Consider the following 21,424-nt stretch of genomic DNA (forward strand, 5'->3'; position numbering starts at 1 on the left):
AAGAGGCGGAAATTGAAACAATTACTAGGGTGTGCCAAGAGGCAGATATTGGCTAGCTATAAACAGTATATCATATTATTCTTCATGGATGTAGCCCACAAAACACAACCCTGCCTTGTATATATCAGTTGTATTATTGCCACTTAAGCCAAGCCTATAAACCGGGCCGTGTCTGGAGTTCAGTTATGATACTTGGCCTACCGGAATCAATACTCGAAACAGGACGATCATACAATTTAGACAGCACTAAGTTTTACGTGTTAGAGAAGATTTTGCAAGTTAATGCCACCAGTAAATAATTTTTGATCACATCATTATCGTTCAGCATTCATCGCTTCACTATCCAGCAGGCTTGTGCTTGTACGCAGAATTTACTATATTTGATGGTATCCTGGAATTAAAAAGAAAGTAATCAAAACGATCGCAAGCTTAGAAGTGCTCCTTCCAGAAACGGAAATCGACGTCGGGAACAGTTGCTGCTTTGCATGCAACTTTGATATCACGAGCTGAAAACATTGTTAGCATAGATTCTTGAATAGTATGTGTTTAGTATGGAACTTACCAGCAGCTGAAGGACCACAGAAATAAACACCAACTGTTGTGCGGATGTGTGACTCTAAACCATTGAGGTATGTGCGGTCCAAGATACCGTTTCGCATGGTTGTGAACAGACGGGGGAAGTCAGGTCGGCCAAAGTTGGTTCGTGATTGCAGTTCTGTCAGGGGGTCCATCTGAGAGCCGACACTGTTGAGGACGATGTTCTGAGCAGTATCGATATCCAGCTTCTGCGTGAGATAGGTGTGGATCTTAAGGAACTCGACTCCTGTGCTGCCAGGCATACGTGCTGCTTCGTTGGACTGCTCCTCAAGTGATGACAGCAAGGTTTGGAACCACTCGAATGAACCAGTATCCTTGCAAACCCAGATGAACTCGACTCGTCGGAGACGGCGGGGAGGGTTAGGAGAGTTGCGGAGATGCCAGATGTTCTTGAGAATAGCAGCCCAAGGAGTGACACCAATACCAGTACCGATAAGCACAGCAATTTCGTTCTCGAAAACATCTTCGGCAGGAGCACCGTAAGGCCCATCGATTCGCAGAGCAGGCATCTGGTCACCGTTCTGAAGAGCAACCTCGTACATGCCCATGGGATCAACATCGTCGTAAAGCTTGGCCTGAGCAGCACCGGCACCGAGGGCATCACCCAGCTCTCGGGTAAAGTCGCCAACCTGGCGAACGTGAACTGACACATAAGGGTCAAAGGGGCATGAAGTGATAGTAAAAGGGTGCCACTGGTACTTGGACAGCGAGGGCACTTGAAGGAAGAGCCACTGACCAGCCTTGTACTTGAAAGATGGCTTGTTGAACTGAATCTCTACCACGTCGTATGGGTGACGGACAACTCGAGTAATCTTTGTAGATCGGCGAGCGCGAACCTCACGCCAGAGACGCTCGAGGAGGTAGGCACCACCAGTCCAGAGCTCCCATCGCCATCCGAGATAACCAATGCAGTGCTCCCAGAACTCATCACCAGCAAATGGTGAGATGGCCTCGGCAGTATCACGCACGAAACATCCGACTGTGTGGGTGTAGAGACCGAGGAAGAAAGGAATGAAGAGGTGGTGAGTGTACCAAAAAGTCTCAAATGATTGTTGACGGATGCGAGCATGAGCGCTGGTGAACATGAGCAGCATGCACAGAAGCATGATATGACCAGTGATACCACCAGGCTGGGCATAGTGAATCTGAAGAGCCGAGACAGGTCGAATCTGAGTAATCTCGACGTTGTAAAAGTTGACATAGTGAGCGCCTGTGTGAAGGCAGGTGAAGAGAAGCATGGAGTAGGCGAGCTGGCGATGCATCCAAAGATTCTCGTCGAGAGGGAGGAAGCGAATCTTGGGTCGAACCCATCGCATAACGGTTCGGCATACGGGGAGGAGAATAAGCATGCAGTCGACACTGAGAACTAGACCGGCACCTCGCGAGATCCATACTGAAAATTTAAGTGTGTTGAGACCTGCGAGTCTGGCGTCTACAGCTTGCTTCCACCTTGACAAGAGCTGGTTAGTGATGAGATCGCTTTGAAAGATTGTTGGCAACTCACCATCCATAGGCAAAGATGCCCCAGTGAAACGTCCAAAAAAGAAAGTGGTAAAGAAGTTTGCCGGGTACAAACTGCTTCTTTATTAATTCGACGAAACCGAGTTGCGAACCCATGCTTGCGGTTTTGTGTCGTTGTAGAATTAAGAGAGTCGAAGTCGGCCGGCGACAGGACTACTGTTGGTATACCTCTCGTTTGAGGAAAGAGTAGTAGTAAAGAAAACGAGTTAATTATTTTATAAACCAACCCTTTTAAGAGAAAGAAGAAGACACTGATCCAGCAGCAAAAGGAAGCGAAAGTCGTGGCTGATGAGCCAGTGGAGGGAGTGTTGACGAGGACGCTGAGTGACAAGAGCGACCCAAGAAAAAGAAGGATGAGAAAAGTTCGGATGAGATCGCGAGAGAGATTGAGTTCATAAACGGTTGACGAAGAGAGAAGTTGAGTCCAAGCCAAGACTTGAATCGAGTAGGAAGGAAGATCCGTAATCCGAAGTCTGATGTAACACGACTCAACAGCCTTGTCTAAAGAGGTATAATGCGTCCTGCCAGGAGGTATTGAATTGCCAGATCGAGTACGGAAGAGGTTGATGCCGAGATGGTATGAATAAACCAGCGGAAGTTGAAACGTTACAGACGAGGGGGGGAATAGCAGCAGTTTCGTTGGCTGCTATTATGTTATGCCTGGTTCTTATGAGACAGTTGCTGTGAGAAGGGTCCCCTTGATGCGGATACTCCAAGTGTTTCGCGGGGGGAAAGGGCCAGGGTATTTTTCTGCTACTGCGGTATAGTTTGTGTCGGAACAAGGAGGTTAACTGTCGCAGAATAGGTTCAGATCAAATCGAGTCAAATAGATAGATAATCTACAGTATAGAATACAGATTTGGAAAGGACAAAAAGAAGAAACAACTGGGGGACCATGTTGGTTTTACTAGATATGAACAACTCAACTCTATCTGTATGTCCTTCCAAAATAGTTGCATATTCTGGGCGCCTATTAGAGTCCCGGGCATTATGGTTTTGCGACGTCTGACTGGCTGCCCAAATTTGGATCACTGCACGTTAAAGCCACCAACGCTCTGTTGGACCAGTCACCAGCTCAGGGACCCTGAAGAGGCGCCTGGGGTTAGGCCTGTGATAGTCTCTAAGCTACTGCCCCGGCGCTTAAAACACTCTTGATGTAGCCAACGATGTGCCTTGACCAACTCTTTCTACTGCACTGTGACGGCGCTAGTTTTGACTAACCGATCCTTCTGGCATGATGGTTCCCTAAAGACAACCAGACTTTCGGGAATCAGCAGATAATTAAGCGACTCTATTTAACATTTATGCATGCAGGTCATGGACGGCTACACCTCGTTACGGTGATGAAGCTGTATCAATTCACACCAAAATCGAATGACTGTCATTCGACTCTTCATTCTCTTCAAGGTTTCTCGGCCACAGTTTCGAAATCAAAGCCAAGAATTGTGCTAATGTCGCAGAAAGCTTAGTGGTCCACTGTAAGCAGACCGCTTATACGTTGCAAGTCACATTACACAAAGCTTGGCTGGCACTCCATCTTTTTTTCGAGGGTCAATTTTTATTAGTTAAAGAGCGAGAAAACTAGCCGTCCCGTGCAACTATGTTTGTCCAACGTTTTCCATTGTCACTAGTTGCGACAGTATTACCTGAAGCTAACCTCGGGATGGCTACGGATCTCTTGGTCGCGTCGGACTATAGTCTGAGCCTATTTCACAAGAGCCTATCCTTGCCTGTTTTTGTGTATTTCGTATTTCAATCCATATGGTGCTGGCAGTTATTGTTTGCCAAGTCTTGTTGAAATCAGATCAAGAACTTTGCGTTTTACCATGTCCTAACTGAGCAAACGAGGTCGTGTGACAAGACCTTTTTATTGTATCGTGGCCGGCCTAACATTTGTTCGTTAATAACCTTCTATCTCAGACTCAGTCAAGTGGGCCGTGATGAGCCTAAGCTTGCTTAGTTGCCCCCTCCTCCCAGCCAGCCAACGAGTACAAGACACACTCAATGTTGTGTGTTCGGTAATAAGCATCCCAACACTAGACTAGCACAAACCCGAATTAACAGCCGCAATGACTGCTAAGAACTGTCCAATGCAACTAAATAACAAGGCTGCATCGTCAGTATTGTTTCATCGCTGCAGACAACAGGTCGTTGTACTAGGGAACTGTCTTGTATGGTCTGACCGATATTGCATCAAGCGAAAAACCTGCTTTTACAAGCATGATTGAGTCTACACAGTAGCAGTCAGCTACAAGCTTTTTCATTAAGACATTGACAAATTTTATCAAGGCTGGCGATCTCGATACCCCACCATTTAGTGCTTGCTTGCGTACATACGTAGCAAACTCCCCGCAGGTTGACGCGTTTGCGTATGCCAAGAATGGCCTGACTTCTGTGCGCAAGTCTGTGTGGTCAAGCACAAATTACAAAGTCGAGACGGAACGGGACGGTCATGTCAGATGGCAACTGAGTCTATTCTTTCTCTCTGAAACATTCGGATATATAAACAAACTCACAGACATCTATCAAGGTAGCTGATAGATAAGACAATAAACACACTAACTCAGCTAACGCCTCTTAGGCTGGTGGCACAGTTAGCTTCTAAAAATATGTTGAATTGGAGTTTTATCAACGTCAAGCTCATGCCAGATCTAGATTTTCTATTACCAGGCATTGACTCGCCAAGCTCAATATTACCAAAGAATACTTGCTTGTACGCCATTGGGATCTATTTATTTCCACTTAATGGCAACGCCAAGATGGAAACATCGGCAAGGTCCTTTGCTGGCCGATGACGTAGTACCAAACAACATCTCAACTAGCAGACAGTACTTACTTACCCTGTCTTAATGTCATGACAATTACCTTTCTACGTATTCACCTAATAATATCTTAATTTCTTCTTCTTCTGCATCAAAACTAAGCTTTTAATCGCCCAGAAAATACCCAGTCGCCAATTCCTTGTCCTTGCACTATTATTAATCTGTCGTTACTGTTCCAATTAAACCAACGCTTTCCGTGACCCGTCATGTCTGGAAGAGATGACGCCGAAGAGCGTCGTCGCTTCACTACCCCATACAGCGCCAAACACCCTATTCCTACCATCTCCAAGTATCGTGAAGAAAGAACTGCTCGTCAAGACGCAGCTGAAGACAGGCAGGGTTCTTCACCAAAAGCTGGAGATTATTCCGAATCCAATGACGACTACCAACTACATCAAAAGTCAAGGGAAGACGCCGGAGCCAACCTGGAATCAGTCAAGACCCGTGAGGATGATATAGAGGAAAGGAGGGAAGATAACGACAAGCAAGAAAATGAAGGAATGCAAGACACTTCACAGGTTGATGCCTATGCATCGGATCCCAAACAGAGAAGGAAGGAGCTCAAAAAGAGCAAACGAGAGAGGGCAGAGCGAGAAGTCACTGACCCTGTCACCCATCTTCCCGTCACCATTCACGATTTTACCGATGACGCCCTCGAAAATGTAGGTGTGAATGACCCTACTTTTGGTACGACACAGAGAACAGCAACTGGCGCAGGAAATAAGTCAAAGTCGGACGAGCAGCTTGGTCACGAGCAGCGAGAGGTTCAGCAAAGTCACGACGCCATGGGCGACTTGTTTCCCCCGCCGGATTTCGATGCCCTCCGTCTTGAACTCGCAGCCATCAACAAGCGTGGCGTCACGTTTGGCCTTACTGGCGTTGCGATAATTGTTTCCAGTGCCTTCGCCTTCGAAAGACTTTTGCGAGAAGGGCTGTTGCAAGGTGAAAAGGTCAGCTCCTTTGTTGTAGGGGGTTCTCTCTGGTTGGCGTTGGCTGCAGCCAGTGTTGGTGCCATCTGGTTCCTTGTTGTATCTGTTCGAGAGTGGATCTCCAACAAGGTAAACAACATCTTCCATGACGAAGTCTGGGATGCCCACCGAAGGGGTATTGTAAAGGCCTCCAAGCAGAACGATACCGAGACAACTGTTTGGCTCAACTCTCTGATCGGCTCTGTCTGGCCACTTATCAACCCCGATCTCTTTGCTAGCCTCGCAGACACCTTGGAAGATGTTATGCAAGCCTCGCTTCCCAAGTTTGTTCGAATGGTTAGTGTTGATGACATCGGTCAAGGAAGCGAGTCTGTCCGCATTCTTGGCGTCCGATGGCTCCCTACTGGAGCCGCAGCCCGAGCAGTTGGCGAAGATGGGCAGCTCATGACTAGAGAACAGAGTGAAAATGATACCCAAGAGAAAGACGATGAGAACAGCGATAGCGGTGTTTCTGTTCAGGATGGTATGGAGGCCGAGGAAGGAGATTTTGTCAACCTTGAAGTAGCATTCGCCTACCGCACACGATCATCATCCAAGTCCCTCAAGGAGAGAACCAAGGATATGCACTTGTATCTTGCCTTCTATCTTCCGGGTAACATCAAGGTCCCGGTCTGGGTCGACCTCCAAGGAATTATTGGCACCATGCGTATGCGACTCCAACTAACTCCTGACCCTCCTTTCTTCGCCTTATGCACGCTTACGTTCCTCGGTCAGCCAAAAGTCAACGTGAGCTGTGTACCCCTGAGCAAGCACGCCATTAACATTATGGATGTTCCGTTTATTAGCAACTTTGTTCAATCCTCTGTCGACGCCGCCATGGCTGAGTACGTTGCGCCCAAGAGTCTAACACTCGATCTGAAAGACATGCTTGCTGGCGACGATTTTAAGAAAGACACCACCGCAGTGGGTGTGTTGGTGGTCAATATCAAGCGCGGCTACGACTTTAAAATGGGCGACTCTGGTATTCCACTCATCAAGGAAGGAAGCTCCGATGGCTACGTTTCAGTCGGTTGGGCCAAGTTTGGCAAGGTGATGTGGTCAACTCGAGTTTTGGAGAACGAAATGGAGCCTTGCTGGGACGAGACCTGCTTTATACTTGTGTCGCCGCAAGAACTCAATATCGACGAAAGACTGCGTATACAACTATGGGACTCCGATAGACTAACTGCGGATGACGACCTTGGCCGGATTGAAATACCGGTGAAGGAGCTGATGAAGGACGATCGATCCAACGGAAAGATGTGGCACAGGGAAGATGGCTTCCGAGCTTTGAAGTCGGGCGATGACATGCCAGGAAAATTGGAGTGGAGTGTCGGTTATTACTCCAAGACCAGGATTCAGCAATGCCAGTTCGAGAAGCAGACTCACAATCCCGAAATCCGAAACATGGATCAACTCAAGGAAAATGTCAGAGAATCGAGCGAGCGTAAGCTCCGCGAGACAATGTTTAAGGAGGGCAAGAAGGAGCGCGACGCTAGCGAACTTGAGCAGCAGACAGCCCAGGAACTGAAGGCCGAACAAGACGCCATGATCATTTCAGCGCCCCCTCCTGAAGGTTATCCGAGCGGGATACTCAGTATCCAAGTCCACAACATCACAGGACTCGAGTTGGAGCGACTCAATAAGCGCAAGGCTTCAAACGATGCTGAAGCGACTGACGAAGAGGAAACCGGTGAAGGTTTGCCAAGCGCATATTGCACTGTCATCCTCAATCATCGCAAGATCTTCAAGACGAGAACCAAACCTCAGAACGCCAAACCTTTCTACAATGCTGGTTGTGAAAGATTTATTCGTGATTGGCAGGATGCAGAAGTTTTTGTTACCGTCCGTGACGCTCGTTTGAAGGAGGACGACCCTCTGCTGGGTATCATTCATCTCCCACTTGCAGAAGTATTCCGTGAGCGTTCGCAGGTTATGAGTTTCTGGCCTTTAACTGGTGGTGTTGGTTTTGGACGTGTTCGTATCTCCATGGTATTTCGCAGTGTTCAACTCCAGGCTCCAAAAAGCCTTTTGGGGTGGCAGTACGGTACTGTTGAAGTAAATCCTACTGCCACAGTTGTAGACTGTCCCAAGGATCTTCGTTCATCCAAACTCAAATTCCGAACCAGCATCAGCAGTGCGAAAATGTACACCGATGACAACGAGGAGAATCAAGCAACAGTCACTTGGAAGTCAAAGCGAGGTAAATCACTTGCTTTGGCCGTCGCCTCGAGATACAGCAGCTGCATGTCCATTGCTTTCCGAGAGAAGGGCTTCTTTGGAGACGACACTGCTGCCTTTGCTGTTTTGTGGCTAAAGGATATTGTTGACGAGGAAGAGACAGAGTTGGAATTGCCGATTTGGAAAGGCGATTTCCAGCGTGCCACGTCTTGCTGCTTGGAAGACTGTGGCGAGAGACTGGGCACGATCAAATTGAAACTTACATATTGGTCCGGTCTGGTATGTCCCCTTTCAACTTCGCAAAAGATGGAAGACGAAATTTTGTTAACACATAAACAGGGAAGTGCCCATTCTCGATGGGCGAGTCGCGACCCGCATCTCAAGAATGTTGTGGAAGTGATCGAAATGGCTCACGATAATCTCGAAGTAGGCAGCCAGGAGAAGAAGGTTGGCATTGTAGGGTCTGACGATGATGATGAGCAATCTGGCCGTCGTTACCGTTCAGGTTCTATAGGCAGCAATTCTGATTCCAGCTCAAGCTCCTCGGATACAGAGAACGACGATGAGCAGGAGTCCAGTGTTCCTAATGGTAGCAGCTCACAAAAGCAGGGCCCTATAGACCAGTTGCGCGACTACCGTCGTCGAGACAAGCGGCTACATCGCCAGCATCGGGGTCTAATGCAGTGGAAGGTAAGCTCCCGACCCCCCATTTCATATGATTCCACGTGTTTCCCATGCCTCTATTTCCCGCCCCTCTCTCTCTTCTAGGCAGCTTATGCAACTTCAACACCATCAAAGTACAAGAGTGGAACTAACAGATGAATCTAGGCCCCGCGTACAGCAAAGTGGATCAAGGGCAAGTTTGAACGTGTTGGAGACAAAGCCTCTAGCGTCTTTGAGCACCGAACTAAGCAGCCTGGAATCGAGACTGAGGTCTAATTCAGATCCAGGCCACAATGAATAGGCGACAAGCCGAGATGTTCTTGTTGGGCATTAATCGACGACATGCGTCGGTGAAAACATGCATGATTCACCATACTCACGATTGAGGAAAAAAGCAAAGCATCAACACAATGCCTTTCTATTACAAGGACATAGCGAGCGAGGAGTGATTGGGTTATCAGGGCGAAATTCGTCCTTTATAGCATCTTCCAATATTTCAAATACTTGGTCAAAATTAAAATAAAATAAAGGTATATCATCCATCAATCCCATTATTCATCATTCCTACCGCGTCGTTATTAAAACACAATCCCTCATTCCTTATCTTTTTGCAAGTGAAGTGTTTCCCCACCCTGCAATAGAATATATGTTTCTTCCATAGGCGAAGAAAAGAAAAATCCTCCCGCTTCCGTTTTTGCCAGAGTGATGGACACCGTCTATAATTGCCCAAAGACCAAACACGCACCAAGGGAATAAAAAAGACAAGTCAACGTTTGGTCCGTTTTATGCTCTCTGCCGCAGTTCTTCCGCACACGAAAATGTGAGCGACAACCCGTCTCAACGCCATTCCCACCGTCTGTATTGATGCATGTACGCTTTTTTGCCGCAAATGCCGTAGCCGAAAGAAGCGGTAAAAGAAAGAAAGAAAGAAAGAAAGAAAGAAAGAAAGAAAGAAAGAAAGAAAGAAAGAAAAGGATGTCTCCACGCTAAATGGGATCTGTACATGTGGGAATAAATGTCCCCGTCGGGGGAGGATACATCGACGATCGAATACAAAGTGTGTCTTCATAACTTTGGGTCTGCTGAACCAATCGGTCGGCGGCTCCCGAGTACCACTAGTGGCTCCACGCACTTATCGGCGTGTTGTCGACTGATTCTCGCTCCTTAGTTTGTTGACATTCTCCTCCGTCAACGAGTCCCCTGTCTGCAGTTCATGATATGAATTCCTGCGGTAGCTCGATGGTCCACCGGCCGCGTCGATGAGTTTTGTTTCTTGGAGCTTGTTAGACCACTCTGTCTCTCCTTCTTGACGCCGAACTTGAAGTGATAGCTCTGTAGAATCAAAAGGAGACGGCTCATTTTGGTACCCATTAGTCGTTAACGGGCGAGGCGTGATAGGGCTGCCGTTGAAATCATCGAGTCCACGTGGCGCGTCGTCGTCGTCGTCAATTCCAACATTAGGAATGTCGGCGTTGTCACAATGCTCACTCATCTCCGAACAGTCTGAAGCGGAGGGATCTGGTGCTGTTGGTACTCGACGGCGTGCGTGGCACCATCGTATAAGCATCTTTTCCAGGATTACGCCCCGAACCGGCTTGGCCAAGTAATCATCCATGCCAGCTTTAGTACACTTTTCGCGATCGCCCTGAATTGCCGATGCTGTCATGGCCACAATTGGCACATCTTGGACCAGGGGCTTGTACGGCATATGATGTCTCAAAAGGTGAGTGCACTTGTAGCCATCAATGATGGGCATCTGTACATCCATAAGTATAATATCCGGCTTCTGATTGATGCCCTTCTGAACACCAGCGAGGTATTCCAAAGCTTCTTTGCCGTTCCAAGCAGCTGTTACCTGGAACCCAAGCCTGCCAATCGTTTTGGTAGCAATCTTCTGATTGATAGGGCTGCGGCTAGTTAGCTAAGTTGTATTATACGGATTTATATATAACTCACTTGTCCTCGACCACCAACACATGAATCTTGGCTCTCTCGGATGATGGAAGTTCTTGATCAGGGCTCGAAGTTGACGTTATGCCGAAACGAGTACGGCGAGATCCTGAACTGTTTCCCTGGATTCCTTCAAATACTGGAGGGGTGCCAATGATCTGGTCATATTCCGAGCTGTTGCAAGACAAGCTCAATTCGGATTGAAGCCGATCAGGGATAGCACCAGCGTTGGCAAGACCAGCTTCTGCCGGGCCGCTTGGCTTGTTGAAAGGAACCCAAAAGGTGGCCCGAGTTCCAACACCAACCTTCGACTCCAGTGTAATACGACCATGCATGAGATCCAGAAGATTCTTGCAAATTGTCAGGCCCAATCCAGTGCCACCGAATCTCCGGGCAGTCGAGGCGTCGCCTTGGCTGAAAGGCTGGAACAATTTCTTGCGAACATCATCCTGAATACCGATACCTGAATCCTCCACAGTGAATTTGACTTCAATAGTTTCTGATGTCTCCTTCTCGGCAACAACCGAGAATCTGACGTATCCTTGATTCGTGAATTTTATACTGTTTGTAAGGAGATTGGTGAGAATTTGCCGTACACGACCAGGATCTCCGATGACGACCAGGTCATTTTCAATTCCATCGTCAACGTCTGACTGAAAGTCGAGGTTCTTTCGTTCAACGGCGAACTGCAACATCCTGCCTACTTCCTTGACGATATGCGACAAGGAAAATTGTACCTCCTCGATATCTAGTCGTCCAGACTCTACCTTGGAAAAGTCTAGGATATCGTTAATAACGGTGAGGAGAGAGGTCGCTGAGCTCTGAATGTTTTCGACATATTCTTGCTGCTCCTGGTCCAACTCCATTCCCATCAGTAGCTCAGCCATTCCCAACACTCCTGTGATTGGTGTTCGAATTTCGTGGGACATGTTGGCGAGAAACTGACTCTTCAGCCTGTTAGCTTCCTTGGCGGCTGCTTCGTTTGCCATCGCCTTTCGCTTTTCTTTTGATTGCTTCTCCAGTGCTTTTTCGCGGATCTTCAACTCAGTCACATCCATTATAACGCCAATGACTCCTTCCACGTATGTGTTGTGCCGGGAGTCTCCTTCCTGTGCCCTTTTCCCAACCATCGTAAGGAAACGAGTGCGGTACCAACGATCATCTTCTTCAGGTTAGTGGGTCATTTCAGGCTCTCACTGGGCACTCAGGTCTTACCAATGCCGTGTTCCTTGACATCTTCGGTAGCTTTGCCATCAAGAAGTAACTCGATGGGTTCGAGAAACTCTGGGCGTTCCCCGTCTGCCAGTTGTGCAGTCAAGCGATTGAACACGGTGTACATGTCCTCGCCAACGAACCATCTTGTTCCATCATGGCTCTCCTCGTGGGTATTGTTCCATATCAAGGCACCTTCTAGCATCGTGACTCTTCGGTTCGGGTCGACGGTGAAGATTGTCACATGGGAGTGGGCAATAACGCTGAGAAGCTGCTGTCGGGTACGTTTCATAGCCATCTTTGTCTGAATGCTCTCGTGGACATCTGTGCAAGTTCCTACAGTGCGTTGTGAGTTACATGTCAATCCTCAGTTAGTGAGTGGAAACACCTACCAAACCACTTCTCGACCTTTCCAGTTTCTTTGTTACGCTGAGGCAGCGCTCGACCAAGATACCAACGCCATTCGCCCTCTTTACTTTGGCAACGATATTCCGTCACGTAACTGTCACCCGTTTCAAGCGAGTGTTTCCATCTCTTTTCAGCCTCGGGCAAATCGTCCGGGTGGAAAGCATTCACCCATGATTTGCCAAGGCTGTCCTCTGGGGATAAGCCGGTATAAGAGTAGAACCGCGTGTTCCAGAAGTCGACCAGACCGTCGGGTGTCGCCGTCCAAACCAGCTGAGGCATGGTATCACAAATTAACTTGAATCTTTCCTCATCTCGCTCCTTGATCTGCGTGATTTCCTCCGTCATGACCGTGACATCGCGTCCTGTGACAACACCTGCAAGAAACTCACCTGTGGAATCGTCACGGATTGCCTCACCTAGTATATCATATACTCGCCTGCTTCTGTTCTCATCATACATGCCGACTCTAAATCCAGTGAAAGGCATCTCAGTCTTTAGCAGCTTGCATATAGGCGTTTGTTCGATTTCAAGACGCCCTGAAAAGTCCTCGTTGTAAATATGCCAGTATTGCATGAGTTCGAACCCATTTAGAGACGTGTCAAGCGGTGCCTCTTTCTCAAAGAGCTTCCGGGCCGCAGTGTTTGGAAATGTGACACTGCCATCCTTCCACATCGCAAGAATAGGCATTTGAGTATTGTTCAGAAGGGCGTCCTTCATCAGCAACATTTTTTGCAGAAGTGATGGTGTGCTTGAGTGAGTCGCCGCAGACGGTGGGCCCATCGGTGGGAAAGGGCTGGAGGACATAGTGACGATTCCTGGGCTGTGAAACGAAGGCGAGTTGGAATCTCGACTTGACGCAACTGAAGGTGGATTCGAGTGGGTGATGGATTTGCGCTCGGCAGCTTCAAGAATACTCGGTCTCGCAACTACTCTTTTATGGTTGTGAAGGGTTGACGGTGGGGATTCTGTGCTGGTAAATGTAAGTGTGAAGAAGATCTGATGGTCTTCGAGCTCCCATATAGTGATGATCATTTTGGCATAGATTTGGGTGTCGGTTTCTTTGGGGTTGAAGAGATTGTCAAACTTTGGTTTGATGACTCCTTTACGTGTAATCACAACCTCAACCACAGAATCCTGAGGTTTGCGAGAGGCCGGACTTGGGCGCCTATCAGGGATAGGCATCGTGGTCGTGGTGGGTGTGGCATCGTCTCCGGACTGGGAAGGCCGCCGCGAATCTTTTGCTGCAGTTCGCACGCCCATTTCCTCTACTTGAGAATCGAGAAATGCCTCCCATGTTGCCCATACAGGCTGTCCGTCTTGAAGAATATCAACACCAACCTGGGAAAGTGTCTGGCCCCGTAGGTTTTCGATAGTAGGGAGAGCGTCGTCATCTTCTGAATCTTCTGTAATAATCCCCAACATTCGGCCCATGGCTTCGTTTGCCAAGACAACCGTTTTCAGATTATTGAGAACCATGGTAGGTACAGGTAGGTATTGCATAGCCGAAAATGCGAGCTGGCCAGGAGACATGCTTGGCATTGTCAAGCGGAAAGGACTATGTGTAGGTGAGCGGGAGGTATCACCCAAGTCCCTGAGGAAACGTCCTCCGGTGAACGGTCGCGGAGTAGCATCTTGGCTTTTAACATCGTTCACTAGGTCGAAGGTAGCTCTCGGTCGCGCATGATCAAATGCGGTTGGAACAGGAGCTTGAATATGGTTATGATGAGGTTCGGAGCGATTCAATGGGAAGCCAGCATCGTGGACAGCTCCAGCGAGCCTAATAGCTCGGGTTTGGCTGCTGTCACGAGGTTGTGCAGGAGGGCTCATGTCGGTGCTGCGTTATAAGGCATGGAGATTGAACGCCTTTCAGAGCGACTTGATTTATGAACAAATCGTTAATGCGTCGCGACGGCTGTACAGTCAAAGAGTGAGTATTGAAAGTTGCAAGTTGTGATTGCAATGGCTTGATGCAAAAGAATGGACAGGGTGCCGTCGGTCTCGGCCTCGTCAAGGCGAGGCGAATGCAGGTGGTCAGTGGAGTTGATGTACTATGAATCGACAAGTGACGGTCGACTGGGAATTGGCATGGCGCAGAGGGGGAAAAGTGCCGTAAAGGTCGGGCAATGCGTGGCCCAGGATCTAGCTTCTCTGGGTGCAGCGTCGACGGAGACGGGATTAGACTTTGAAGGGTGTGTCGAGACGGTTTGGTCGGCTTGTCATGAGCAAGAGACGAGCTACGGTTGGGGAGACTGCGAATGGGCTGAAATCGTTGTAGGTGTTGTTGCTGGACCAGATCTCTGGGATATTAGTCCGACTCAGTATGGACGAGTAAGAAAGGCTTCTCGGACAAAGTGTAGATCGTAGAGTCGGGAGAGTGATGATCGCTCTCAGGGTGAGACGGGATGAAATATTGTAGAGAGGTTGGACCAAATGCTAATGCAGCCACAGGTATCCGAGAGACAGAACAAAGGAAGGGTGAGAAGAGAAAAAGACAAGCTTTATTTTTGTGCAACTGAATTTGAAAGGAATAGGCATTGATTTTCAGTCCTGTCAGAAAGTCGACACCCGAGGCAGGCAAGGACCAGCAACCTAGGACCCTGAATTGACACACTTTCCTGATGGCACTGCTCTGGGGTGTCTCTGCCTTTGTATAACACCTACGGTACATACAGGTACGGTTGGCAAGAGGTGCCTAACACATACTGATCTTACCTACAAAGTACGTACGGTCCAGCGGGAGGGGTTCGTTGGTAGAGCTCTCTCCATCACGAGTGGTCTTGGAGGGACCGACGCCTCCCTGGCCCAGCACCACTGCAGACCTTCTGCAAGGCGCTGGAAGGGCAGGGCGGGTGGGGAGTGGAGGTTCTTTCCACTTTAAAGTGCTCGTGAGTGGGGCGGTCGTAGCCGGCTCTTCACCTCTAGGAGGGCCGCGGCCTCGTCCAGGGTCGGGATCGCCTCCACAGCCGGGCCCACCCTACCTTGTTCATGAAATGCCGATCTCAAGCACGATACGGCAAGCACGATACAGTACTAAGGGAGAAACGACATGGATCCAGTTGCAAGCCCTGATTCCTGCGGTGAACAGACAAGAGAGAAGCCTCTTTCCGAACTTTCTGTCCATCAACATCAACACAAACACGACATGAATTGCTGTTGCATCTTACTGAGCCTGACTGAGACCCAAACCCATTCGAATTCCCACAATATTCCGTCGAGACACCTATAGAGACGAAATCTACGAGAGCCCAGAATCGCACGCTAAGTTAGCTCTGGCGCCCCAAAGCTCACCAGCATCAGCATCAGCATCAGCATCAGCATGGGAGGCGGCCCCATTCTTACTTGCCAAGTCTGTCGCAAGTCGAACCGATCCTCGGGGTCCCGGAAAACTTGACTTTACTTGCCCAAGAGACGAAATAATTTAGTCATTTTATGCCATCTTATACTTGCTCCTGGGCTGTTTATTTCCTGTGTCCTTAGCTAATGCGTGTCTCAAGTTTTCTGCTACCACCTAGCTTGCTCCTACAGCACGGGACAACACCAGCCTTATGTGAAAATGAGCACAAGCCAAGGCCGGACAGAACACTTGCATGCTCAAAGCCGAAGGTGGTCGGACAATGCTCGAGGCTTGATACCTGTGTTCAAATTGGGCCAGTTACTCCAACGCTTGTGCCCAAATCCAATGCAAATGCAGTGCAAAATACCGATTTAGACACAAGAATAGGGCGGTCTGGCCTTGTCTGACTACATACCTAGGTACCGTTCGTGGAGACAGGGCCATCCCATGGGAATGGATAACATCGATCCCCGCAACCAGGGCATGCCAGTAAACGAAGGAATCCTACTCTTATCGGATTCTATTAACCCGTCTCATCCGTTCGACAATGTTGGAGCCGCGAAAGTTACCCAACCGCACTGCGGCGTTTCCTCATGGTTCTCTTCTCTTTCGCGCCCGTTGTCGAATGGGAATTCACGCAGAAAACCCAAAATCCATCATGAGATTTACGAATTAATCATTGCGGCATAGCGCATGACAAACACCCTAATCCTCCAGCAACCAGTCTTAGGTTGCTCGCCCTATCAGAAGATGTAGTGCTTGTCATCTGAAACTAAAAGGCATAATGGGACTAAAAGGCAACTTACACACAGTAGTACCTTACCGATACCCAACTGAACCAAGCTTTTGAGATTGTTGTTTTGCCCGAGAGAATGTTGGGCTTTCAATTCATTCTGGTATCACCGCCTCACCAACGTGTCTCTGTCAATGCGTGGCATCGTGTGATGCTGGCAAGGATCCGTCGAGAAGCTTTGTTACAGTGCAGTATGTAGCACATACACTATCTGACTTGATGTGGTTGCAGTTACACTCGCATCCCCATCTGGCCCTGTACCAAGCGTATAAAGTACCCACCCGTCGATGCACGACACAGGAGATCATGAGAGCCGACGAATAAGACGAGCGGGCTTTCAGGCACGCAGACACATTTGCGTTTTAATGTTGAATAAAGCAAAACATATGGGCTAGTCAGAAGAGCAATCGATCCATATACAACATGGGGTTCACACGTTGTGCTAAGCCCTTCAATAGGCATCTGCATTCTGTCCAGGACCTTACTACAGTACATTCTATGTAACGACGACTTGACCAATCAGTCCACTATCACTGTGACTGTAACAGAAAGTCTTACTGTGCCCGTCCTATCACACTCTGAGGTGCGAAGCTGACAGCTCGACGATTGCGTTACGATGCATGGCACAATGCACAAATTCTTCCGACGAATGCATTCCGAACAGTTAGCTGCATGCTTCTGTCTATTTGTGGTGATGCAGGGCGATCTAGAATTGATCATAGAGACATCTAGACCTCCAGAATCAATTTGACGAAAAGGTTCCTGTGCAGTTTTACTAGTCACGAATCTAGGTCAGAAAAACACAACTCGGTCACTTTGGGTACGACTCCCTGTTAGACTACTTGTTTTCTGGACCCTGAGCCAAAGATCTCAAGTTTTTTGTTCTCTCAGTAGTCCGAATCACAACCGTATCTTGAGATCCGTCCTTATATAGGGCCAATTGATCTCAAATCTAGGGCTGCAAGCTGTCTTGACTCCTCGGTCTTCAGCAGCCGCTTTAAGCGTCAGCCCTTCCATCACCTGTTGTTTCAACCGACTCTTTCTTGTCTCCAACCCACCGGGCTCTGCTAGGGTCCTGTTCGGAGGCACATGGCGTCCAAGCCCGCCTTGCAGATCATCTCCAATTCTAATCGGCGCTTTTCCGAATCCTGCAAAAGTCTCTTTAACGTCATATTTCTTGCGATTCTCAGGGCACGATCTTGGTTGATCCCTGCACCTTGTTCCTTCGCTTCGGAGAAATGTCCACTTCATGATTGGAAGCCAAGACATCGTCGAAAGGTGAGCCTGTACAAATCGTCAAGCACCACAACAATGAAGTCATATTTGATCAACAAAATCAAGAAACAAGAATCAGGGGTCCAAGCATTGATTCGCCCACAAAGTTTCCCATCCTCTCATTGACCAAAATCTATGCGATTCTCTGTGACTAACTATCGTGAATTATCCTTCATTTTCCCGCATGCTGAGCAAGTCCACCACTGCTTTTGCATTTCCGTCCCGCAAAAGCTACACTCCCACACTTGAGGTCCTGAAGATGCGGTTCCTTGTGCTACACTTGGTGGTTTCGATTTCCGCGATGTCATAACAGAGGGTCGTCGCCGATCTCGTGGCGGACTCTGGGTCAAGTCAACAACAGCAGGTTGTCTCTCAGAAACCGGCGATTTGGATCGGCGGTTATCGTTAACCGCTTGTGTCCCTGGCCTTGCGGACCGCTCCATCCCACACGCGTCGCAACAGAGGTTATTGCCAGGGTTGCGCAGAGTACAAGTGTCGCACGTCCAACTCTTAGGCTCTCTAGACCTCTCTAAACTACGACTAAGTCTCCCATTTGGAATTACTGATCCACCGCCGTTCCCAGTAGGGTTGTCGGCTGTTGGCGGGATATAAGAGCTGCCGTACTTGACTGATTTGTCTTCTTGCACCAGTTCCCACAGTGCTTGAGCAATGGCTGCATCATTAGCCTCATCTTCTTCGGCCTGCGTTCGAAAACCGTTCTTTGTAGCAGAATCAAAGATGTTCTGAATCTGGATTTCGCTCAGCTTGTCCGTGCCACAACCCTTCAAAGTGCTGCTTCGCCGCTCAGCAGCATCAGCAATAACCCTTCGAATGTCTTCGCCTGGACGCGGGGCAGATCCCCCCAAACGCTTGCCTGACCCAGCGCCGGGACGTGATCGACGTTTTTCTGCAGCTTCTCTGGCTAGTCTACGAGCCTCGAGGGGTGGTATCCTCGACCCTCCGAGGCGTCGTCCCTCGGAGAGGAAGCCCTCGCCGGTGTAGCCTTTGAGAACAAGACCTTCATGTTCGTCTCGAAGCTGATCCCAAAGAGCGTGGAACTTGGCATCGTGAGGACCATGAACAATGTGAGACAACTCATGGAGCATAGTATCTACAACGTTTTCGATGGGCATGAACTGGTTGCGATCTCCAGCATGCCGTAAGCGAAGACATATCTTGGCTCCGCGGTTCACATTGAGACCTGTTAATTGCGTTTAACATGATATTCGCTCGAGAGATTCGCCATGAAACCTACCTAGGAGATTGTGCTGCTCGGGATAGAATTCGGTCAACTGTCGAACTTTCCAGTTACGGGCTCGCATAATTGGTTTCACGATGGAAGCCACCTTTTTCAAGGTTTGCAATGCTTCGCTTGCCCTGGGAAACTTGGCCAAGTGGCTATACGATAAAACAAGGGCATCGTGTTCCGACATGGTATTGTTAGTGACCTTGCTGGTAAAACGTGGGGTGTGTTCACGATGGTTTAGGGTGGTAAGTGGGTAAGCTATGTCAAGGGTCTAGGTTATGAAGATGACGTCGTTACCAAAACCCCGATGTGAACTTCTTGTTTGATACAATAAAGAAACATGGCCATCGGTTTTCTCACTATTAATCTACGTCAAAGGGTAGGTGACTAGATTATGCTTTGTTGCCCCTGAAGCAAATGCAATTAGGCAGTTGCTGCTGAGTGCGCTGACGCAAAGGAACCTGGAACCTTCGATTCACGAAATGACTAATCAGAGTCGCTACAGGTTAACATCGATGCTCCAAATGTTTGTTGCTTCATGTCAGTGAATGATTCTTGGAACAATGGGTTGACTCGCTAATTCTAAAGACGATGTATTGATACTGCATGTTTGAAGTTATTCTATAAATCCTAAGTATGCCAATGAAATATGCTGTCTTGTCATGGCCTTACTCAGGCTTGCGAGCTATGGCTCTCAGTCTAACATAGGATATGGTCTCTCCTCCAGCAGGATTACGACATACTTCTCTCAGCACATTCGAACATTCCTGCGCTGCCTCCTCTCTATCTTTCTCATCAGTCACTGCATCGAGTAATTGACTTCCCATCAACCTAACCCAACCTTCAACACCACCCTTGTCAGCAGGTGTTGGTCGCCACTCGCGCTCTGCCCGCTCAACTTTGAAACCCGCCGCTTCAAGGGCACTCGTGATCCATGTTTCATCCGGAAAGAACCAGGGGTCTGCTGTCAGAGCCTTTTCCAAACCCACTCGGCGAGCTACAGCACTTAGAATCGCCGCCCGCATTTCAGAAACGTTGCCCAGGCCGCCCATCTCAAAGGCGAATGTGCCGCCAGGGGCCAGCGCAGCATATACTCCGTCAAAGAATTGGGCGCGAGTCTCTTCCGAGCATAGAATCCAGTGCATAGCTGCATTGGAAAAGGCTTTGTTGAAACATCCTTTCTGAAGCTCCAGCTTCGAGACGAGCTGTGTAGCATCCAGAACTACATAGTGAATCAACAGGTAAGCTAGGAAAAAAGGCAGTGGTCTCAGAAACCTCACCTTCAAAGGTCGAATTTTTGTGATCCTTACACAAGTTCTGGGCAGCCCCAATCATGGATGCTGAACTGTCAATACCATGCATTGACCCTGCTCCCTGTGAGAGGATCTTGGCAAACTCGGCATTCAATATGCCATCTAGACAATCAGCCCAACTGCTCCACAGCCCTGTTTTTTGGACCCAAGTACATACCGCCACACCCAATATCAAGAAGAACGTCATCCTTTTGTAAGTCTAACCACGATACGACTTTTGTTGCAAGTTTGGGTACAAAAGAAGCCGAGTGTTGGTACGCCTAAAGTCCATCCGTGTAAGTGTCAAGCGACGTATCCGAAGGGCAAGGATGACAAACATTGGTAGACCATCTATCTTTCTGTTCAGCCATGATTGTGATTAAGTATTTGATGAGTGGAACCGAATTATTGAATTTGAAAAAATATCGGACTTGTCGCGTATTTATATTTGATATTGCGTTGCTGGAAATACCTGTGAGGAGAAGCTCCAAGCCGGGTTCGTCGCCGAGATCGGAGGCCACGGCAACGTCCTACCATGGGCATGCACCAGTAACATGAATGAACATGGACGAAACAACCAATTGGGTTAACTGATTATATAAAGAACAAACAGAATAAGGTAATTGATTACCCTTTATTCGATACTTCTTATATCCGGTCATTCGCCGATGTTATATATAGTATGGGTACGTTACCAAACCATCCAGGAAGTGTAACCTATGTTCGATTGTACTTGGTCAAACAGATCGAATATAGAATATATTATGGCTGTACGAAGTGTGTGGTTAAGTATAAATAGTAATAGGTAAGTAATATCTGTTATGGCTTTAGATCTGTGGTGGCAAGTCTTTACGCTAACTGTGCTTCTTCTATATCAGGCTGTGGTACCTTGTGATAGTGAGCATTCCCAATATCTACTTTTCCCCAGCCTGATATTGTTAGGCTACCTCAACCGTCTGAACTACTGCACTGCCAAGAACGCCGACCTGGTGAAAACAGCGTCCTAATTTGATAGAGAAAGCCTCATTACGGAAAATCAGCATGAATGATGTTCACCTGCTAAGGAACTCTTGCAGTGAGCACTACCACATGCAATATATATGCATACTTGTCTACGAAAACAAAATCAGGCTGCGGTTTGATATTAACCATTGCATTGTTT

The 21,424-nt window shown here is 48.2% G+C and overlaps 5 protein-coding genes across 5 annotated transcripts; 1 reads left to right on the forward strand and 4 right to left on the reverse strand.

The window, feature by feature from the left end:
* Window positions 1-263: 263 nt before the first annotated feature.
* On the reverse strand, window positions 264-2,559 carry EDB82DRAFT_98385 (FAD-binding domain-containing protein). The gene is made up of 3 exons (XM_025738298.2): window positions 2,102-2,559; window positions 563-2,046; window positions 264-506 (listed from the first exon to the last, which is right to left on the reverse strand). Exons 1-3 carry the CDS (start codon window positions 2,212-2,214, stop codon window positions 430-432), a joined length of 1,674 nt encoding a protein of 557 aa, XP_025588151.1. The 5' UTR covers window positions 2,215-2,559; the 3' UTR covers window positions 264-429.
* A 2,380-nt stretch (window positions 2,560-4,939) lies between these two features.
* Window positions 4,940-9,285, forward strand: EDB82DRAFT_491506 (uncharacterized protein). The gene is made up of 2 exons (XM_065608389.1): window positions 4,940-8,368; window positions 8,429-9,285. The coding sequence occupies exons 1-2, from the start codon at window positions 5,147-5,149 to the stop codon at window positions 8,855-8,857; spliced, it is 3,651 nt and encodes a 1,216-aa protein (XP_065465891.1). The 5' UTR covers window positions 4,940-5,146; the 3' UTR covers window positions 8,858-9,285.
* A 599-nt stretch (window positions 9,286-9,884) lies between these two features.
* Window positions 9,885-14,149, reverse strand: EDB82DRAFT_472548 (uncharacterized protein; the record flags this gene model as incomplete). The annotated part of the gene is made up of 4 exons (XM_025738276.1): window positions 9,885-10,659; window positions 10,709-11,864; window positions 11,918-12,250; window positions 12,307-14,149. 4 exons carry the CDS (start codon window positions 14,147-14,149, stop codon window positions 9,885-9,887), a joined length of 4,107 nt encoding a protein of 1,368 aa, XP_025588149.1.
* Window positions 14,150-17,798: 3,649 nt separating this feature from the next.
* EDB82DRAFT_98546 (WLM domain-containing protein) lies at window positions 17,799-19,551 on the reverse strand. Its single transcript, XM_025738242.2, has 2 exons — window positions 18,980-19,551; window positions 17,799-18,925 (listed from the first exon to the last, which is right to left on the reverse strand). The coding sequence occupies exons 1-2, from the start codon at window positions 19,155-19,157 to the stop codon at window positions 17,880-17,882; spliced, it is 1,224 nt and encodes a 407-aa protein (XP_025588146.1). The 5' UTR covers window positions 19,158-19,551; the 3' UTR covers window positions 17,799-17,879.
* EDB82DRAFT_491512 (uncharacterized protein) lies at window positions 19,512-20,246 on the reverse strand (the record flags this gene model as incomplete). The annotated part of the gene is made up of 1 exon (XM_025738231.2): window positions 19,512-20,246. A coding segment is annotated over exon 1 (473 nt), but the record flags the coding sequence as incomplete, so codon positions are not given.
* Window positions 20,247-21,424: the final 1,178 nt, after the last annotated feature.

The sequence above is a fragment of the Fusarium venenatum genome (assembly GCF_020744135.1).
Source record: "Fusarium venenatum strain MPI-CAGE-CH-0201 chromosome Unknown EDB82scaffold_1, whole genome shotgun sequence".
In the NCBI taxonomy this organism is placed as follows: domain Eukaryota; kingdom Fungi; phylum Ascomycota; class Sordariomycetes; order Hypocreales; family Nectriaceae; genus Fusarium; species Fusarium venenatum.

Bases quoted from the DNA above. Each gene is read 5' to 3' on its own strand.
- EDB82DRAFT_98546 (XM_025738242.2), bottom strand. From the start codon at position 19,157: ATGTCGGAACACGATGCCCTTGTTTTATCGTATAGCCACTTGGCCAAG. The intron at 18,926-18,979 runs GTAGGTTTCATG...CGCAATTAACAG, and splicing joins CGAGCAGCACAATCTCCTAG to GTCTCAATGTGAACCGCGGA.
- EDB82DRAFT_491506 (XM_065608389.1), top strand. From the start codon at position 5,147: ATGTCTGGAAGAGATGACGCCGAAGAGCGTCGTCGCTTCACTACCCCA. The intron at 8,369-8,428 runs GTATGTCCCCTT...ACACATAAACAG, and splicing joins TTACATATTGGTCCGGTCTG to GGAAGTGCCCATTCTCGATG.
- EDB82DRAFT_98385 (XM_025738298.2), bottom strand. From the start codon at position 2,214: ATGGGTTCGCAACTCGGTTTCGTCGAATTAATAAAGAAGCAGTTTGTA. The intron at 2,047-2,101 runs GTGAGTTGCCAA...GCTCTTGTCAAG, and splicing joins GGCATCTTTGCCTATGGATG to GTGGAAGCAAGCTGTAGACG. The intron at 507-562 runs GTAAGTTCCATA...CAATGTTTTCAG, and splicing joins CTGTGGTCCTTCAGCTGCTG to CTCGTGATATCAAAGTTGCA.